A 19,950-nucleotide genomic window follows, 5' to 3' on the forward strand; every position below is an offset into this window, starting at 1 on the left:
GGAACTCAGTTTATTTCATTGTCAAAACGAAGATGCAAACACTTTTCATTCAGCTTTAATCAGCTACAGTGGCACTGCGACACGCGCGCGCTTCGAGCATCGTGAAGTTTCGGAAAAGTTACGAATAGCTCACGATGCGATTTCGTCGTCACCCGGATTTGTGATTTTGCGAAATCGCTAAAAATAAAACTATCGTCATCGTAGACTTTCGGATGAATTGATTTACGTTTCAGTAACGGAAGTAGCCAGCGAGGAAAGGGATTCCCCTTAGTGTGCTTATTTCTTATGTAAAACATAGTAGGTTCGGTTTGTTATTTTAAGCGCGGGAAAATTTTCCTTGTTGCTCGGTGACGCAACACTCTTGAGCGGAAAATGGGGCCCAGTGTGATATATAAGCCGGTGCGCCCCTGGCAAATTTCAGATCAAATTATTGCCGTCTGACTGAGTGGGAGTCAAGGCGTAAAAAAGACAGAGACACTGAAGTCAGTTGAAAAGCGTGGGAATAACTGCAAACTATGCTGTGTTCAATTATGAAGGTAAGTCAGCCAGTTACCTTACGAAATGTAATCGGCCGCGAATCGGTTGCTGTCGCTTTTAAAGTATGGGAGAAATTCTTTTATTTATAACTTATTTTAACTTCCTTTTTATTTTAATGACATTTTCTTTAATTCGTAATTTTTGCACTAAGTTCAGTTTATCATATGAAAAAAAAATTGAGCTGTGTTAGAACCTGTCATATTAAACTGTATTTTTAAAATCTCTGTGAGAAAAATTTTTAAGCGGTGTTAATTGTATATCGCTTATTGTTGTAAGTGTCTTCACGCTTGGCGAAGTCTATTGTGGTTGTCAGTTTTGCTGACCGAGTACTTGTTAGTGACAAAAATTTACATTTCTCCGTGTGTTCAGTAGAGTGTAAAATCACTTAAGAGTAGGATTGATTTTAGTAAGACTCCTGAAACGAGAAAACAAAAGTAAAATAGATTAAGTTGACTAATCAAAATGAACAACTTTCGGTGAAAATTTATTTGAGCTAGTGTCGTTTCAAGAACAAACAGAACGCAAATTTTTCTTGACTCAGCTATATTCAAATTCTACGTCTTTTGCAGTGTTAGTAATATTTCTTTGTTTATTTATCTATTTCAGATTTCCCTGGCAGTCACTGTCTTACTCTACGTCTTTCAAATGATCCGCTCAGCGCCCTGCGGTGTGAAGTCAGTGACACCGCGAAACATAGTAGAGAAAGTTTCAAAAGCTGGCTGGTTGTTAGTCAAGCGAAACTCATATCAAGAACTCCGAGGGAGTTTGAATATTCCTCCTCGCCTGAGGAGGAGTATAAACCAAACGGGATCGCGTTACTGCAGGTGGACTACTGAACTTGATGAGAACGTGAACAGAGAACCAAGGTACTTACCGAAAGCAGTGTGTAAAGGCTGTCAGTGGTACTGCAGACCAGTGGACTATGACCACCGGGTTCTTGTAAGAGATTGTCCTGCGTTAGAAACTCGCAGAGAAAGAATAGACGTGTGGAAATGGGAGAAAGCAACGCTTCCTGTTGCGTTTGTGTACGACCCTAATCATCGTTAAAGAGGAAAAACTGAAAACACGAAACATCCGAAAGTTCTCTAACAGTACCTGAGCCGTCACGTAAATGTTTTAAAAACTTCGAACGTTGCGTGACAAAAATTTAAGAACGCCTTGTACTCAAGAATAAGAGGAAAAAGTAGAAGAATTGAGAAGAAGAAGAAGAAGAAGAAGAAGAAGGACAAGAAGAAGAAGAAGAAGAAGAAGAAGAAGAAGAAGAAGAAGAAGAAGGACAAGAAGAACAAGAAGCACAAGAAGAAAAGAAGAAAAATAGAAACAATTAGGTCACCGAAAATTTAGTACAATTTTGTTTAGTTAGATTCTATAAATTTTTGCAAGGGAAAGCACTGTCAAAAGGTTAGGTTTTATTTATATATAAGAATATTTGGTATCAATTTGAACTGAAAGCAATTAATTTATTGAACAACCAGCAAATTACCCCACGCCTAATATAATCCACGTGTAACGCCCAGTACCGTGACAATCTGTACTGCCAAATGTAAGAAAATTTTGTGCAAAGCACAAAGGTGTGGTTAACTCCAAGAGTTATTGATAAGTTGTCTCCAACTGGAAACAGTGTTAGTTAAAAATAAGTGCACAGTAATTCGGTATTTTATTTTATATTACTTCATTCCGTGTGAAGCCGTCTTCATGTTTCCGATTTAAAAATTATTTATATATTTATAAGTCTCGATGTGCTGAAATATTTATGAAATGTTCCGGCTGTAGTGATATAAGGATTACAAACGTTAAGTTTACAACAAAACTTGAAACTAGATTGTCTCAGATTTAAACTTTAGAGTAGAAACCACCATGTCAATAAATATGGTGATAATTAGCTGATTAAATTCCTGTTTGAAATAAATGTTATTTTATTACATATATCTTCCTTGTTGCTGGAAAGTAAAAGTCACTTGATCCGAAATTAGAGGTTTTGGCGTGATCGTAATCAAATTTTCTTACAATCGCCTTATCCCCATAAATACACGTTTGTGGTCGGTCGGAAATAAAACTTCCTCAGAAACTGTTATGAAATATGAGCACTTAAGCGTGCAAAGGCGTGGTGTAAAAGAAGAGTTATCCTTCCTGTAAACATATCACGCGTGCTTTCAAGGAACTCCAAGCTTTCAATAATTCCTTTGACGAAGACATCGTTAACCTAGATGTCCTCAAAGCGGTGGATATGCTGATTGCGGAGTGAGGAGGTGAGAGTGGAGGTGGTGGTGGTGTGGGGGGGGGGGGGGAACCTTTTACCTCTTCCCTAGGGTCCACTATCCAGATGATCCTAGGTATATTGTTAATTGCCATTTACATCAAACAAGGGAGAGTAAAAGATAAGAGATTTAATCCCTCATATAGGCCTTATTTCCTAAGGTAATGCCACTCAATTTATTTTTAGATATGGTACCCAGTTTTTCCATGGATACTGGTTTCGCGTGGATGTTTTCGTGGAGTTAAAAATAAGTGCAAGCTGTTTGGGCTCTTCACGTGAGCAAAATTGGCTATTTTAGACTGGTCTGGGATATAAAAATACCTTATGGGGGATTAACTCACACCCCCAATATCCAAGCATCAAAACAATGCTAGGAATCAAGTTTATATATATATATATATATAAAAATGTTTTGTGTGGTTGTTGGCTTAGAGGTTCACCTGATCAAACTAGGAACGTATTATATTTGAACCCTTTTGGACAGAAAAAAAAAAAAAAAAAAAAAACAATTTTAGTTTTTAAAAACAGTTTGAACGTGTCTGATTTGTAATCGCGTGACCTAAATGGTGATCAGTTATACCGCTGTACAGTGGGTGCGATCAAGCTCAGAAAAGATTATAAGGCAATTGATGTCAATCAATCCAGTGCTGCTGTTCTATGTGCAATCCAGTGCTGCTGTTCTATGTACAGTCGACCTTGTTACACGGAGCAGGACCGCGCCGCCATTTTTCCCTACGAGATTATTTTAATATTGGCCGTTGTGGCATTGGGTCAACTATAGTTAGTTGGTGCATTAAAGTTGGTGTTATAGATTATGTAATCCTTTCTGAACTGTACTTCTGATCAAGTTCACCTTACTGCAGAATAATCTAACAGGCAGCAAATTCTGCGCTGTTAGAGGAATTAAGCGGTTCATTCATGATTCATTTTTAAAAGAGCAAAAATAGATGTCGATGCAATTGCTCCGAAACGGTTCGTGCTACCGCTATTCCGATTCGAAAGAATTCCTGGAAGATCTAGCATGAAGAAGGAAGATCCTTTCAGCTCTGAATCCTGCAAAACTCTCGTGTGGATCATTTCATGGGAGTCGTTCTTAGAACACGACTATTGCTGACACGCGAACAAGGTTTAATACCTTGACTAGAAGGTGTGCCGGACTGTAACGCAATATACAATTCCGTGTACTTCCGCATGCCACCAGAGCTATCGAAAATTACTTCCTGTCACATGCACATTGTTATGGTCACCGTAAATACGCAATCGATCGCCGTCAAGCACAAACAAAAAGTCCCGAGCAACTGAAAATTTCTAGTAAAAATTCAGGTTGGCTCAGTTCGTACCCTTAAGGCTAATATGGGAATGTTATATTTTCACGAAGTTATTTTAAGATATGAAATGTAAGATATTATATATGGCAAAGTATGGTATTTATAGAGACATACGCTTTCATCGGATTTTCAGTGTTCTGGAGCTTTAAAACTGTCCCCTCTACCTTACTGGTTAAATTACCATGGCTTTCTTTTCCGTTTTATATCGGCAGTTCATCACTTGACAATCAAACAGCTGATGTCACTCAACGTTCCCCGGACATGGGAATTTTTCTCTTAGTTAAAAAAGTTACATTGAAGCGTTTTGTTTGCTTCAATGACAACAGCGGGAAAACTCCCATATGTTTCAGACATAGTGTAAGGCAGCAAGCTATTAAAAGATTGCCTAGTCAGCTCTTTTGGCAAGAAACCCCTTGCATTACCAAAAGTGGGATTAGCGTGACAGAACCCGACGTATCCCATAAATGCAAATTTGCCTGAATGCAACAGTCGTGTCATAAGGCCTCTTGACAGCCTTCTAATGTCAAGGCCGGTAAATATTATTTAGTTAAGTTAAGAAGTGACTATTAAATGTGTAGATTAAGAAAGCATATGGCAGAATTTAACTTTCGAAACTGCGCTCAAAGTAATTCATACAGCGTAAAGTGACTAGCGTGACAGCCCGTGCTTTGCGACGAGACAATAATTTATGTACATTTTAGTAAACAATTACAATGGCGTTGCATGTCCGTTTCAAGCTCACACAAAAGCTTAAACGAAATGAGTAATTGAGCAAAATAAGACGGACTGCTCTAATTCCAAATCATACCAGAATTTCGTAATTAAACCAAAATCTCTACAACGGTTTGTGTGAGATGAGGAGTTCGAAATTGAACATCGTAGAATTCAACACGCGGAAGAGGAAACTTGGCCAGTTTACAGTTATCATCACATGATAAGCTCTCCCACTCACTCGCGGATGTGATCTTATTTTAGCATTCAAGATAGTTATGGAAGGGAATTCCCTTTATGTTGGACACACCTCAGTCTTGAAAAGAAATCGCTGCTATAAAGAGCATGGCAAAACATCGATCGAGAGTTTTTAAATCAGTTGAACTGACAACACAAAGAAGATCACTAGATCAAGTGTATAAGGATTCTTGGACCCACCACGCTGCCGATATGAATCCGACAGCGCTTATTACGGTAAGCAGTTAAGGTTTTTCGGGAAAATGAGCGGTCGGTTGAAATACAAAACCATAAGATACTAATATGCGTGTTAATCGGGTTTATCGGGTATCGGCTGTCGACAACACTTAGTGTTAAAGTGCCACTAACCCCCAAACTTTTTTTTCGCTGATACAAATTTCCTTTTTCTCCTGATCACCACTGCGAAAAAATGATCGTTGTAGCCATTTTTGTTAATTTTCTATGAATTTTTAAAGTTTGTAAATTTGCCCTTTTCCATGTTCACGACCGAGGAATAGCGGAGAATGGGACGAGTTGGCTTTTGACGTCACTTCGGGAATAACAATATTTTGTTTCTGAGAAGAATGTATGCGAACATGCGATAGTGTGTGTCAAAATCGTTGTAGAATGCAAGGAAGATATGTTCTTAGAGGCTGTAGCAATACAGGATGCGTAGAATAGAGTATTCCTCTTCATTCAATACCTCTATCTCGATGAAACTCTGCCAGAAACGACAAAAAGACCAAACAAGTGGGCTGATCTGTGCGAAGCTAAAGCCGGGGAGCCATTGAGAATTTCTTCGATCTCGGGTTCGCCGCTACTGTAAAAACCTTGAGATTTTCATGGCCTGTATATTCTTCTCTATCTCTAGTGGAAAGCTTGAAATTGTCAAGGTACTGCATAAGGCAGGAATTTGGGATAAGCTGGAAGCCATCTGACTATTTCGAGCGCAAACGATCCTCCGAGTCCCAGACGAAACTATAGGTGACGAAATTACACGGTAAATGAAACGCATCGCGTTTTGAAATAGAGACTTGTCTAAACGAATAATAAACGAAACCTACGTTCTACAACGACACGAAAAAGATTGTTGAGGCTTCGAACTGGTGAACTAGCTATGTGGATTTTAGTAAAAACACACGCACGCCGGAGGTCGCCTGCAATCTGGCCGTGTTTCTCAATGGCCATTCCGAATACAGAATTGTTTTGTTCTTTGAGCTTCGTCTTTGAGGAACGAAATACATCTAAATTACAAACTTAGAATGGATCAGGCATTTATAAATATATGAGGAAAGCGAAACAAACGATTAAGATTCGACTCTATAGCTACCGACGGAGTTTGTTGTGCTGAAAGAAGAATGCGCTTGTCAGTCAACCGAAACGCAAACTAATAAGTCGAGGACTCCCAGGTTATTAGCGTGCGTAAAATGGACATTTCATTCAAAATAACAGTGAAGTAGAAATGTATTCATTCAACTGAAAGTATACTGAACCTCTTTTCAAGATCTTGTCGAAGGATTTTCCATGATTTCACTAGTACGGAATATGCAAATTTGCGTAGCTTGTGTTCGTACACAGTAATTGAATATGCATATACTACGGTCGGTCGACAATAACGAAGCGAAAAGTTACCTCACCTTCGAATATTGTTTGCCGACATCTCTGCTTATCTCTTATGCTAAAACTATTTTCAATCATTGATCTGGAGAAGTAGGCAAGAGTGGAGTACGATTACATCGCATTTTAACTTGCATTTCGGGGGAAATTAATATTTGAATGTAAGTGTTTTGACACTCCGAAATTTGCACGTTCCGTAAAGTCAAATTACTAACTCTTCGTGTTCATTGACATCTTTATAACTCTTTAAGAGCTGTAGGCTAACTCTTCAGTCATTGTTGGTACCTTTATAACCCAAATGGACCGGCAAATTGTCGATCCCGGCCTAAATATAATTATACAACGCGGGCATCTCGACTGGCGACACGGACTTCGAAATGGAAAAAAATATGTACTTCGCAGTCGTCCAAACCGTAGCTAGACTCCGAATTGTAATGCTAGATGATACAGTTCTTTCACTTAAAGTTCTTGTCCAGTTTTGATAAAATATGAATCACAAATAACCCGAAAATGTTTTGACTGCTCTAAAAGCTCAGTCAAAAGTCTCTTGAGTGTTTTAGCCCGGTTACCGAAGTGACGTCACTAGTAGCCCGACCCAGATCCCACTTTGCGCGGTCGTGAACATAGAAATTACGTGTTTAAACGCCTGTAGAAACGCGGGAATTTTATCAATCGAGATAATTTTTTCGCAGAAGTAATCAGGGAAACTAGTAGATTTTATTAAAGGAAAAAAAATTTGGGGTTAGTGGCACTTTAAATGAGGGAAATCATATTCGCCTTAAATGATATCGTTTAGGGAGTTCTGCCTCTGTTTAGCAAGCAGTTTTGGTGAAATAATTCTGCTCCTTTTTCAACAGCTTAGGCAAACACTTTTTTTTTGTTAGACGAGACAGAACGTGATAACATATTTTGCTCATCAAAAACTGAAACGTGTACGAGAAGTATAATTATCTCTTTGACTTCTCAGATTTACTTGATTAATTTTCCAATTTTGTGCACGGCGAAAAAAAAAGAGGTTTTCTTGAGTGATTAAGTTAAGTGTAGTTTAAAGTATATTTTGCCGCGCTTCGTTAACTTCTCTGTGGTGCTTCATCTTGATACATAAGTTACGCTAACTTCGTCATACTTTTGTCACAAACAAACTCGTTTTAAAATAAACCATAAATCACTTCTCTTGGCAGTGTTAGATGATCGCCTACTGCTTGAAAATAGAAGAAAAAAGTGAGAAACCGTAGCGAAGTAATATGTTCCCAAAATTACGCAAAACGGAAAAAGTTTCAGTAGAAATTTTAGCTTTATTCCTATTCTAGGAGAAAACAGAAAAGAAACTGATCACCCAACCGTTAATATGATGCTTCAATTTGTCATACTGTATATGGAAATTTATACATATTGGCCAAAACAGAAAAGAAGGGAAAATCGCAAAATCTACCGCATTATTTCCAACTACTTTCGTGATTATTTTTTCTGCAGCAGATTTATTTTTAAAATTGCCAATATCTACCGCTTCCGGTGTAACAGCGTAGTGATTAATCCACGTTTCTCCCACGCTTCGGACCGTCTACATGTTTATTTGTTTGTAGTTTGATTGATTCACTGGCATGGATTGTCTGTGTTGTTTGTGTTTGGCCGATGAGATTACTTTAAAGTTTGGTTTTACGACACTCAATTGAAGTCCATGCTATTTTAAAAGAACCCGAGTATTGGTACATCAAAGTTGACTTTCAGTCAGACCCAGAGAGTCAGTACTTACTCAGTTGCCCCAGAATTGCCGCATTGGAGGTATTTCTAAAAAAAAAAAAAAAAAAAAAAAAAAACATCAAGGGCAATATTTCTTTTCAAGAGCAACACGCACGCTATTAGTATATACCACTCAAGTGAATAATGCTTTTTGCGCGCTCTGATAGGTTAACTCCGAGGTGATTAGCAAGTACTATTCACCTCCACTTCGGTGAATATTTGTTAATTATAATCCATCAAATATTTTCGCTCGAACGCGATTGGTCTAGATGCATCACGTGAGTGAATATGATCCAGATAAAACTGGGGAATATCCGACTGATATTCCCTATTACCGTACCCAAACTTTCGCAGTTAGCCAATCGGAAGCCGGGTCTACTCTCCTGATATCTTGCGATATCAAGACACTGACCTGACATGGTTACGGTATCGTGGTCACTTGGCCGTATTTCCGTACGGTAAATACCTATTCGTACCTTGTACATACATTTTAGGTACGCTTCAACGCAAATCAGTCACGTTTGGCCTCACCGTGGGCATTTTGGCTCGACTACGTATCACCAAAATACGAACAATGTGCCGCCCAAACTCACCTGAGTGTACCTAAAAGGTACGAGTTGGTATAAGTGTGAGTGGTATACATTTGTTTGGAGATAATAATAACATTCTGGATCGTGGTCTTATTGTTAAGGTGGGGGTTAACATGCCGCTCGTCTTCGGGTCGAGCGGTCCGGGTTCGAGCCCTGGCCAGGGACATTGTGTTGTGTTCTTGGGCAAGACACTTTATCCTCACAGTGCCTCTCTCCACCCAGGTGTATAAATGGGTACCGGCGAACTTAATGCTGGGGGTAACCCTGCGATGGACTAGTATCCCATCCAGAGGGGAGTAGAAATACTCCTAGTCGCTTCATGCTACGGAAACCGGGATAAGCTCCGGCCTGATGGGCCACTTGGCTCGCATGCAGACTTTACCTAACATGAAGGCCGTATTTTGGCTTGGTATTATGGTTTTAACGCAAATATCTCGATCAAGCTATCAAAAATCCTGCTCATCCCACATATCTACGTTTTGGGTTGTTTTGTAAATTGTTTGGTGATTTTTGGGTATATTTTAGGGATAAATAGTTTTTCTCAAAGGATTAGTACAATTTATGGAAATAGGAAATTTTGAAGATTTGATGTTGTTTTAAAATTAGAATTTGAAGTTAAAAATTGGTAGACCTCAGCACCAAACAGTTGTCCACCAACCTGGGGTACCTTTAGGGGGGCGTTCAATCGTCTGGTGGTGTTCCAAAACGTCCTTCTTCCTTTTAATCCCTCTTTAAATTTCCTAAAATTTTACTTCATGTTAAACCCCCCCCCCCCCCCCTTAAATAGAGAAAAACCGTATATAAGACAATCAGATCCCCGCGGATTTTCAGCACCACAAGCCGATTGACCACTAAAATATTATATATATTGTATATTTTAACCAAACTCAAATTTTCTTTCTTGAGCAGATTCTACACTTACTGGCCTCTGTCCTCGTATCAGTTTTGTCCTCTCCAATACCATATTCATGCAGTAGAAAAATCCATCCAAAGAAAGCTCTGAAGCGTATAAAAGAGAAAAACTATATTATTATGGAAAACGCTTTAGTGGGTGTTGAATCGACACGCGAAGAAGTGCTGCGAATGAAACCATTTACAAGGAAGCGACGTGACGTCAGACAACCACGTGAAGCGTCCGAGCTACAGGGAGCATCGCCATGTCAGTGGAAATGGGTATTCACCAGAAAAAGACCAAATGAGATTCCCTCAACCCTCACACGGGCCATTTGTCCGGGCTGTTTACACTACTGTAAAGCTATAAGGTACTCAATGAGAGTCTTAGCTAGAGATGGATGTGATCCAAAGAGTGGACTGACAATCTGGAGATGGAAACTACGAGAAATAACCATTGCCTATGTTTACACAGGAAACAGTTAATCCGATCAAAATCCAACTTCTCCGAACAATATCAAAACACTGCCACGCATGCAAGTATTAAGAGTGGAAAAAACCATCAACAAAAAAGGCTAATGCCAGTTGAAGTGTCTCGCAATTCTCAGAACTAGATCTTAAGAAACGTTTGACGGGAAGTAGTAATGATAATTAATTACTTATATTGCGCCTTTTAACATGCAATGATCAAAGGTGCATTACATCATAAATTCCGAAAATTATATAAATAAGTAATGAGAATTTATATTTCGAGTCAGGAGAGCTGAAAGTGGAAATCCTAGTTTCCACGAAATAATCTATGAACAAACTTGCAATATAACAAATGAACAAACTTGTAATATCACGACAAATTTCATTAAGGAAACAAACTGAGTAATTATTCGAAAATGATATTCAAATTGCACGGCAGCTTGTTAAGTTGTAAATATTGCACGTTGAATAGTGCTAGATATGAAAAGTATTGCTCAGTGAACTGTTAGATGTGCACGTTATTGCCGAGTGAGAGTTGTCAACCAGGATTATGTAGTCACAATGTGACGCAAAGTAAAGTAGGAATTCTTCCTTTTTTTTTTAAATACACGATGTTAGTTAAAAAGAGAGCTACAGTTTTAGTTGGCCACTTGTTTGAAGTTATTCATATTTGTAAAGATTTAAATCTATTTGAAAAGTTTTTTAAAAACACTATTTATTACGAACCTATTTATTCAGGCAGAAAACGATGTAATTAAATTATACTATATTGATGAAGGGAATTTTATATTTTTATAAAGTTCGGGCAAGTAATGATACATTTTGTACAAAGTATATTTTACACAGAGGTTTGAATAAAAAGTTAATCAATGGTCAAATCTTGCTGTGTCAGTGTAAATCTTTGGTATAGACTCGCTCAAATTAGCCAATCAAATTATTGCCTCTTAAACATTACCTTGAACCTTTTTCTTCACTGTTTGACGCGTTTTCAAGTTAATTATTACAGTTTTATACGATGGGTTCACGGCGGCCTCATGGTTAGCGGGCTCGTCTCTGGATCGAGCAGTCTGGGTTCGAGCACTGGGCAATACATCTTACTTCCAGAGTGCCTCTCTTCACCCAGGTGTATAAATTGGTTACCGGCGAATTTAATGCTGGGAGTAACCCTGCAATGGACCGTAACCGAGATCAGCTCCGGCTTAATGGGCCTCTTAGTTCTTACGCAGACCATACCTTTTTTCACATTAGAAAGAAAAGTACCTGCCGAAATCAAGAGACCATGATCTAAGGTCTCTCGCCGAGATATTTTATTCATTTTTTTTCTGTTCTTGCTTGATCAGTGCTAGGATTGAGTTGAAAAACTTTAATCGACGTTGATCTAGATCTCATTTAATCCACGAACCCAGCTGGAGCCCAGTCAACTCAACCTGCTTTTGCGCCGTTTCTTCGCGTTCGCAAAGTGACAGATACAATCATGACAGAAGCAAGCTCTATCGGAGCGTCTTGTGACTGACTGTCCGAAATATTTATTTCTTTTATTTTTTTATTTCCTCTTTTTTCTTCTTACATTTTTGATTTCATTATTCTTTCTCAAAATATTCTGTTTTGTTGTTGTTGTTGTTTTTTTTTGTAGCTTTTTAAGATTGGATGGATACTAGCTTCGTGCTGAATGGGTTACCCTGGTAAAATAAACTACTTACTTTACTTACTGTCATCATGTCGTGTGAATAGCTAGGGAACAGAGAGATGGAGAAAACAGGAAACAGTGAGCAGTGGGGAAACAGTGCTTTTCAGATCGAGTTTTAGTAGAATTCTACTCGTAGACTAATGCAAATGCTGCAATAGGATTGGCTGAGATATCATACATGGCACTGCCAAATACGCCTGGTTCTCATATGCCGCCGACATACCTAGAACACTGTTACGGCATATGTGAACATTTATCACCGAATCAGAATCTGTCCCAGGCATTGACCGCAGGCTTGTATGCGAAGTTGAGCTGAGTTCAACTTCGCAGGCAAGCCGGCGATTGTCGGCGATGAAGATATTTTATGTGAACATCATCTGGACCATCGCCAGACGCGATGTATGGCGTTGCAACGCGATTTTTCCCACAATTCCTTACTTTACAGATAGAATGGTTGAAAATTGCGCCAATTCGATTTGCATTTCGCGCCAATTTGAGTACGTCGGCGATCCATGGCAGATGCGCCGGGACCCACTAGGCTTATCGCTGGACAACGTTGTCACCTGCATGCAACCGGCGACTACGTCGCAGGTAGGTCGGCGGCGTATGAGAACCAGGCTTTACTTTTTAAGACTTTAAGGCGGTTTGTTATTTTAAAAATTGCACAAACTTGACTATAAAATGTAAAATTTTCCGTTGTACCTGAAGAAGGCTGGTTTGGCCAGCCGAAATATAGTACACCTTCAAAAAATCATCCTACGTTGTGTCGGTTTTTGCTTTTGTATTCTTCACAAACTTGAAATAGACTTAAAAAATTAAGGGCCCATTAACCGATTCATGCGCGCGCTCGCGCGCGTTGCTAAGTAGGTGAAATTTCACTTCCGGTTAATTACGTCAGCCTGAGCGCGAAAAATAAAAACAACTCAAGAACTTGCAAATTCGCTTACATTTAAGATGTTTTTCTTTGTGTTTCACAAAATGCAAAGTAAAAAAAGTACAAGCAAAGGCAAAATAAGAGAAAGACAGAAAAAGAAGAGCAATAGAAAGAGAAAAACTAACTCCATGTTGCTTTGTTTCATCTTACCGAAGTGCGCTGATAGGGTAACTTCCAATATATATCGGGCGCACTTCCGGTTTCTTTAAATGGTGAAGGAAACGCGGTTTTATATTGAATCCAGCCTTTTTCGACGAATTTCGATTCAAACCAACGTTGGGAACATAGCTATGCATTCCTTTTTCGAAATCACGCTTTTTCCAGAAAATTACGAATTTTTCAATATTTTGAAATTCTCTCAAAATCTGACCTTTTAGAAATGAAACAAAATCTATGCATAGCGTAATGAGGATTTAAATAAAAATATTAACTCAATGAAAAAATCCCGATAAAGTAATTTGCCTGGGAGCCTTTGCATTTTTTCAGTATTAGTCACATGGTCAAGGGCGTCGCCTGATGACGTCATCACTGGTACTACTGATCATGAAAAAGTTAAAACACATGAAATAACTCTGAACTAACTAAAAATGATGAGGTTATATGAGAGTAAATTTTCCTTAGCAACGGCTCGAAAAGATCGGTTAGTGGGCCCTTAAACTAAAGCAATGAAACTAGAACATGGACGGCTAGGCTACCATCATGAACGCGATTTTTAAATTCAAGCAATGTTTATCTTACATAGCGTGTACACAATTAGCAAATAGAGGGTGGTTTAGCGTTGTCTGTACTCTTATCGACAACGATATGCGTCGTCACTTTGGTCAAAATGTTCTGGACTCACGAGGCACAACCGAGTGAGTCCACAACAAAGTTTGACCACTGTGATGACGCATATCGTTGTCGATAAGAGTACAGACAACGTTAAACCACATCCGATTTGTTTTTTACCACAATATCAACGTCAAAGAAAAGTATTTTTTTTAAGAGCGTGAACAAGAGCGTGGCACATTGACGGGAGCAGCGTTGTCTGGATTCTTATCGACAACGGCAAATTAGCCAATCAGATTGCGAGATTAGTAGCAATTGTGGTAAAATAAACAATTTAGAACTAAAAGTCTTAATTCCGTTACTTTGCTTGTTTTCGATCGAAAATTTATTATTTCTGTTTCTGTTTATGAAAAACCAAGTAAATTATAAGATATTCCCCGGTCAGAGAACTGCTTGATACTTTTTTAAAGCTTCGATCCCTAGCTTCTTGATTTCCAAATTTCTGTATACACATTTTTTCACTTTCTCTATTGTCTTCGGAATGATCATCGGCACACGAGAAATGGGAAGACTTGACCGTTTTCAATTAGGTCCGCTGGCAATTTTTGGAAGAGTAGTGAGAAAAATACGTCGCACATTACGTCTTGTTGCGTGTGTCGTGAAAGGTTTGAAGTGCGCAAAATGGTTACAGGTGTAAGTCTTTTTCATGCACTCAGGTTTGGTTTGATCAGTTTCGACCAAAATAGCGGCCTCTAATTCTTTGCGTTTTCGAAGTGCCTGTGAAGAGGATTTAGATAATTTACTAGTCGAGGTTCAGTTCTTTCGACTAAAACAATCAGATTATTCTTTCTTGATTTCCGATAGTTGGCACCGGCTGCACATTAGCAAAGTGTTACGCGATAGAATTATCGAGCTCATAATCTATTTGTTAGCTCAGCCGATCAAAATGTTAACTGTGAAATACTGAAGTGTTAACTATTGAAAAAATAAATCAATAAATAATCACGGAAGAGCACCTGAGGACAGGAAATTACGCGTTTATTTCGATTACCAAAATGTAAGTTCTCTTTGCTCGCGCATCATCACGTCAACAGCTCCCATTTGGCACGGCCCGTGATTCTAACAAATATTATCAGAAAGGAACGGCTTTTAGCGCATGCTCCGTACAGGTAGCATACAGGTCATTTTCTCGTTATCATTTCATTGATTCTTTAGGCTTTTGGTGGTCTGGTATTTCAATACAGGATATAAGGTAACAAAGGTAAAAAAAAAAATTATTTAACGTATGGCCGTTTAGGAAACAAATATTGTTTGCAAATTAGGTTTAAAAAGTGTCCTCATCCAGTCCTGCTTTTCAGGTTGTACAGCCTCCGTCATGCGATAGAGTATTTATCTGGTGCAAAGCGTTTCTTAATGAGTTAATGCATATCAAAATTTCCTCTTTTCTTTCCATTTTCTGCATTATCAGATGTAGGAGATTATATAATGTGTGAACAAGGCGCGCTTTCAACATAGTTCGGGAACCCTCTGTCATGTTAGTGTTGAAACGGATGTCTTCCTCGCTTCGTGTAATGTGGGAAGCTTTTCCTCCAGAAGAAGAACACGCTATATCTAACAGATCTGACGTCTTCTGAACTTTTATGTCAGTTCTTTGACTGGCTCGGTGGTCTACTGCGTCTTCGCTTTGTAATTTAGAAGAAGCTGAAAGCTCTTCCAAACTTTGCGTTTTCGTTGCTGTATTTTTCGGCAAGCTTCCTTTTACAGCGAATAATGGATTGGGCATTGTCTGAGCTCTTGGTCTCATCGGGTTCTGGCGAGAAGCAGGAATGGGTTTCCATTGTGAAGTATCCATAGCAACGTTTTCGTTTAAGAGTGATTCACATCTACGGTGTTCCGAATTAAGGCGGGCAGACTTTGCAAACGTGGAGGGCATGTTTAGAGAAGCTGAACGACTCATCCTCTTCAAATTCACTGATGGATAACTGTTCGTCCTGTAAAGCGACGACAAGGGGAATTCTTGCGTGGATGTGTTCTGATTTGGCGTCGATCCTTCTCCTTTGCTGCTCCTTAGGTTTAAAGATGAACACTGCTCTGTGATGTGAGGTGTGGTAGCCTCCTCCATTTCAGAGGAGTTGGACGAACCACTACGGTTGCCAATGCTCTTTTTATCTTCGCTGAATGCTTCTCTCCTCGGACCTTGGGGTGCAGCTTCTAAACAATCGTCAATCAGACCAAATTGAGAATGCACGAAATTTCTGACTTTTTCCTCCATGCAGAACGGTAGGCAACAGTAGAGGTCCATGCAGGACTCAGAGTGTTTTGAAGCCAGAGACTTCATTTGTTGACACACAGAGCAGTTTTCCCTTTTGCATCCCTGGGAGTGTTTCAACGCCAGCTTCATGTTCACGCAATGTGGGAGTAAACATTCTGCATTTACACAACTTAATGTATGCTGCAGGAACTGTTGGAAATTTGGAAACCGTCCCTTTTCATTTATTGGAAGTCTAGTATTACTTGCGTCTTTAAGCTGTTTTTCTGCCATCTTTGAATCCAGGAAGGAATCTAGTCAAGCAAACATATCTTCGTTAAGATTTTTACCGCTAGCTTCATTTAAAATTTGAAATAAACTGATTCTAAATATTTTGAATAACTATATACACTGGAAAACCCGAACCTCGCACCTATGCCTTCAATAATATAAAATGAATTTCTGTCATCAATGCGAGGCTAGGGTTTCCTAACGTCATTTTATTAAAATTCGGCGCCATCTGTACAGTCGGCATATAACTTGTCAACTGCTACACAAAAACAACGGAAAGGGCTTAGGACACATAAGAATATAATATTCGTATGAATGGCAACGGAAAAAGGAGCTGGTTGAGTAGTCGGGTCAAAGTCGAGGCCACAGTACTGCGCTTTAATGTTATAAAATTATTTTGAGTAGTGCAAGAAACGGAAATTTCTCAATGGGAAGTACCGGATTATCTCTGAGTCAAAATTGACTTCTCGCATGAATATGACATTTAATCATGGGTTAAGTCTCTGCAGTTACCATATGCTAATGAGGCAAAATGTGGACCCAATATGGTCTAAGCGCTCGTACGCGACCACCTCCCGTAAGCGCTTACGGAAAGTTCTACTGTATTAAGCTTTTTTACACATAGCTTGCTTATTCAGCTTGAAAACCTCTCTTCTTTCCTTTGGTCCACGTGTGTGTGGTGGCCACAGAAAGACGGAGACAGCTGCATGCAAAATTACTTACAGTACTCGAGATAGCAGACGGCAGTAATCCCCACATTTCCACGATAAATCTTATGAGGGATTCAGTCCCAGAATTTTTGACCCGATTCAATGTAATTGTAAAGCTGCACGTTTAGAGATCGAAATTATAAGATAATCCCCGCATGAACTAGACAACTCCCTTCAGACAGAGGTTGGCGGAAAGAACAGCAAAGATCAGGAGATAACAAGATTAGCTGACAAGTTTGGCTGGAAAATGTATCTGTGCTCTAAGTTGGAAGTATCGATCGTTACAAGAATGCATAGAATTTCGATTCGGCAGGTTTGTGACCTTCTTCGCAATCCTGGGCATTTATTATTGTATCGATTACTATTATATTTTTGGTCTTGTGGGGGCGTATATCACTTAAGAGGGTTAAATTCAAAACTGAAGGCGTGAACTCAGTTTCCTCTAGCAAGCTTAAAGAAAAACATTCGAAATTTAAAGTAAAGAAGACCATAGATTTTAAAAAGGTCAATATTGATTTCATTTTACGAACTGCGCATTTATCGCTCTCCCTAATATCAATCACCGATTCTGGTATCAAAGAACGAGTTTGAACCTTTCTGGCGCATCTTACGCAGGATGAATTCTTTTGATTTCTCAGCAAGTCACCTTTTTTTTTAAATAACAAATGATAGAGCCCTTGATCAGCTTGACAGGAAGAAACGTGACTTTGGACGCCACCCGGCCCTCCGACAACACCCTTTTCACAATCTCACCTCTTAGCTTACAAGTTACATAGTGCTGTTGAACTTCATCAGAATCGTGACAGGGGCTTGTCAAACCTCGTATTACATACAATCTAAACATTTATTTTTATACAAATGGATCTATGTGTTTTGCGTGGGAGTTGGAAGACTTCCGCTTACTTCGCGTGGGATGCGGTCTACATGTTTTGCGCGGGAGGCATTTGTTACAGTTGACTGCATTAGCTACTACAGTAGAACCTCGATTTATCGAACCTCTATTTAAGTTAAGATAAGATAACGAAGTCCTCGATGTAACGACAGATAAGTCCAGGATTAAACGCTAATGAGATTCAAATTCCTTATGATAAGCATCACAAAGTGTCCTCATTGGTAAAAAGTCACTAAAACACACATAATTCTGTCAAATATGAAATATTATGAAAATGTCAAATTACCCTGCCAAATATGAAGTACTTGCGTTCAATCCTGGACATGAGAGTATAACAAACGATATTCTTCGCCCCAGTAATAGTAAAATATATGGAAAAGAACCCCGATACAACGAAACCTCGTTATAGGCAAGCATATTTTGCCAGTCCCTTGACCCTTTGTTACTGCACTGAGTCGTTACTGGGTTTCTAGTTTTAAGCTGATGAGTGGTGATAAGATGAGGACTGTTTATCACATAACACATATTTCAAGAGTACCTTCAGTTGGTCAGATACAGGATGTTCATTGAGTCAATTACTGCGTAACAATGCCGGTATATAACAGACATGTTTGCTATTTAGATCACCAAATTGGCAAATATTAGCTGTAATGTCGCTGTAATTTACCAGTAAACCACCCTTAGGTTTAAAATTAATTTATCTTGTTGCAGTATTTTTAAAGTGAAATTTCCGCTCAAGACCAAAACAGTGAGTATAGAAATGTTAATTTTTTTTTACAATTCGGCTGAAATCATTATTAAACAAAATTAGTTAATACCATGAGCCGTGGGCCACTGCTGACGACCTTTCTGTTTGGATCATACTAATTACTCCTCAATTGAGTCCCATGATTTTCTTTTTTTGTTGCCTGCCCAAGCTCCTCCTACACAAAATATTTCTGCTAAGTTCGAACTCAAGAAAACTAAACCTTGCCAACTCTATCATCAAAACATTCCCCTAATTGTGGAAGGTACAACGATTCTGAATTGAAGTGTTACGCTTGAGGCCAGAGCAAATCCTGGTTAAAAGTTTTAAAAGAAGCATTCACCGAATCATAAAAGTGAGTGTAACTGACGGGTACAGTTATACAAAAAACAAACCTATTCATATCGAAACTTCACGTGCTTTTCTGAAGATCAGAAGAGTAAACAATTTTGACGAGATGAGAAAAAGGCTAGACTTGCAGACAGCCTAGTCTTTGCTTACTCCACTAGTGTGTAACACAACCGAAACGGTAATGCGAATGATGATCAATAATATTCGGAAACAAGAGAGCAACTACATGTTCAATTTTCTCTAAACACAAGCTTATGATGATAATATATATATATGTAAACAAGGAGTGAAACCTTACCTTATGATACAAGATCAGAGCAGTGATGAGTTCTTCTCAGCGTTCAGAGCAGACTTACTAGGCATGTAAAACCGAAGCCCGTGTAAACTAGTGTGATATCTATTGCATTATATACAAATGCTCTTCACAGTGACTGACATTTACTCAATTCTGGGACCTGTGCAATGCGGAAAAATTGAACGCTGAAAACTGAGAAGTCTTCCGGGGTAAATCCTGGGCCTGGACTCAATTCACTTCCTCTTTAGACTGAGCTGTCCATTCCTTCGTCCTTTGGTCCAGAAGCACTAACTAACGTTCGAATTGTTTTAAGACCCCCTGAAGTTTTACCTTGAGCGAATGGCCGAAATCTTATCCAGGTTTATACCGAAACTACAGCAACCCAGAGCTAGCTAATCTAGAGCTTAGTGACAACTTGGAAAGGTCATATAGTGAGATTACTCCGAGATTATTTGATGTTATTTTAACGTAGGCGAAAAACAATTGGCGTGGGTTGAAGTTCTGTTATCTCGTCATCGCCTGTTGTTTTTCAAAATTACGTCACTTATGACACCGTTTTTTTCGCCCGTATTTTGTTACCGTATGAACTGATGTTTTTTTGTGTTGGAGGCTTCGGTAAACGGTTAGTTTTTTTTGCCGCTTCATAATCC

At 39.0% G+C, this 19,950-nt stretch overlaps 3 protein-coding genes across 3 annotated transcripts; 2 read left to right on the forward strand and 1 right to left on the reverse strand.

The window, feature by feature from the left end:
* Positions 1 to 412: 412 nt before the first annotated feature.
* LOC110056534 (uncharacterized) lies at positions 413 to 2,465 on the forward strand. The gene is made up of 2 exons (XM_020763038.2): positions 413 to 536; positions 1,144 to 2,465. The coding sequence occupies exons 1-2, from the start codon at positions 516 to 518 to the stop codon at positions 1,582 to 1,584; spliced, it is 462 nt and encodes a 153-aa protein (XP_020618697.1). The 5' UTR covers positions 413 to 515; the 3' UTR covers positions 1,585 to 2,465.
* A 2,673-nt stretch (positions 2,466 to 5,138) lies between these two features.
* LOC110056447 (uncharacterized) lies at positions 5,139 to 10,569 on the forward strand. Its single transcript, XM_020762927.2, has 2 exons — positions 5,139 to 5,307; positions 9,927 to 10,569. Exons 1-2 carry the CDS (start codon positions 5,179 to 5,181, stop codon positions 10,392 to 10,394), a joined length of 597 nt encoding a protein of 198 aa, XP_020618586.2. The 5' UTR covers positions 5,139 to 5,178; the 3' UTR covers positions 10,395 to 10,569.
* Positions 10,570 to 14,785: 4,216 nt separating this feature from the next.
* On the reverse strand, positions 14,786 to 19,728 carry LOC110056438 (uncharacterized). The gene is made up of 2 exons (XM_020762916.2): positions 19,304 to 19,728; positions 14,786 to 16,330 (listed from the first exon to the last, which is right to left on the reverse strand). The coding sequence occupies exon 2, from the start codon at positions 16,308 to 16,310 to the stop codon at positions 15,123 to 15,125; it is 1,188 nt and encodes a 395-aa protein (XP_020618575.2). The 5' UTR covers positions 16,311 to 16,330; positions 19,304 to 19,728; the 3' UTR covers positions 14,786 to 15,122.
* Between the last annotated feature and the right edge of the window lie 222 nt (positions 19,729 to 19,950).

Source organism: Orbicella faveolata, unplaced genomic scaffold (assembly GCF_042242905.1).
Source record: "Orbicella faveolata isolate gen_17 unplaced genomic scaffold, um_ofav_v1 contig_35, whole genome shotgun sequence".
NCBI lineage: Eukaryota > Metazoa > Cnidaria > Anthozoa > Scleractinia > Merulinidae > Orbicella > Orbicella faveolata.

Bases quoted from the DNA above. Each gene is read 5' to 3' on its own strand.
- LOC110056534 (XM_020763038.2), top strand. From the start codon at position 516: ATGCTGTGTTCAATTATGAAG. The intron at 537-1,143 runs GTAAGTCAGCCA...TATCTATTTCAG, and splicing joins TGCTGTGTTCAATTATGAAG to ATTTCCCTGGCAGTCACTGT.
- LOC110056447 (XM_020762927.2), top strand. From the start codon at position 5,179: ATGGCAAAACATCGATCGAGAGTTTTTAAATCAGTTGAACTGACAACA. The intron at 5,308-9,926 runs GTAAGCAGTTAA...TTTCTTGAGCAG, and splicing joins ATCCGACAGCGCTTATTACG to ATTCTACACTTACTGGCCTC.
- LOC110056438 (XM_020762916.2), bottom strand. From the start codon at position 16,310: ATGGCAGAAAAACAGCTTAAAGACGCAAGTAATACTAGACTTCCAATA.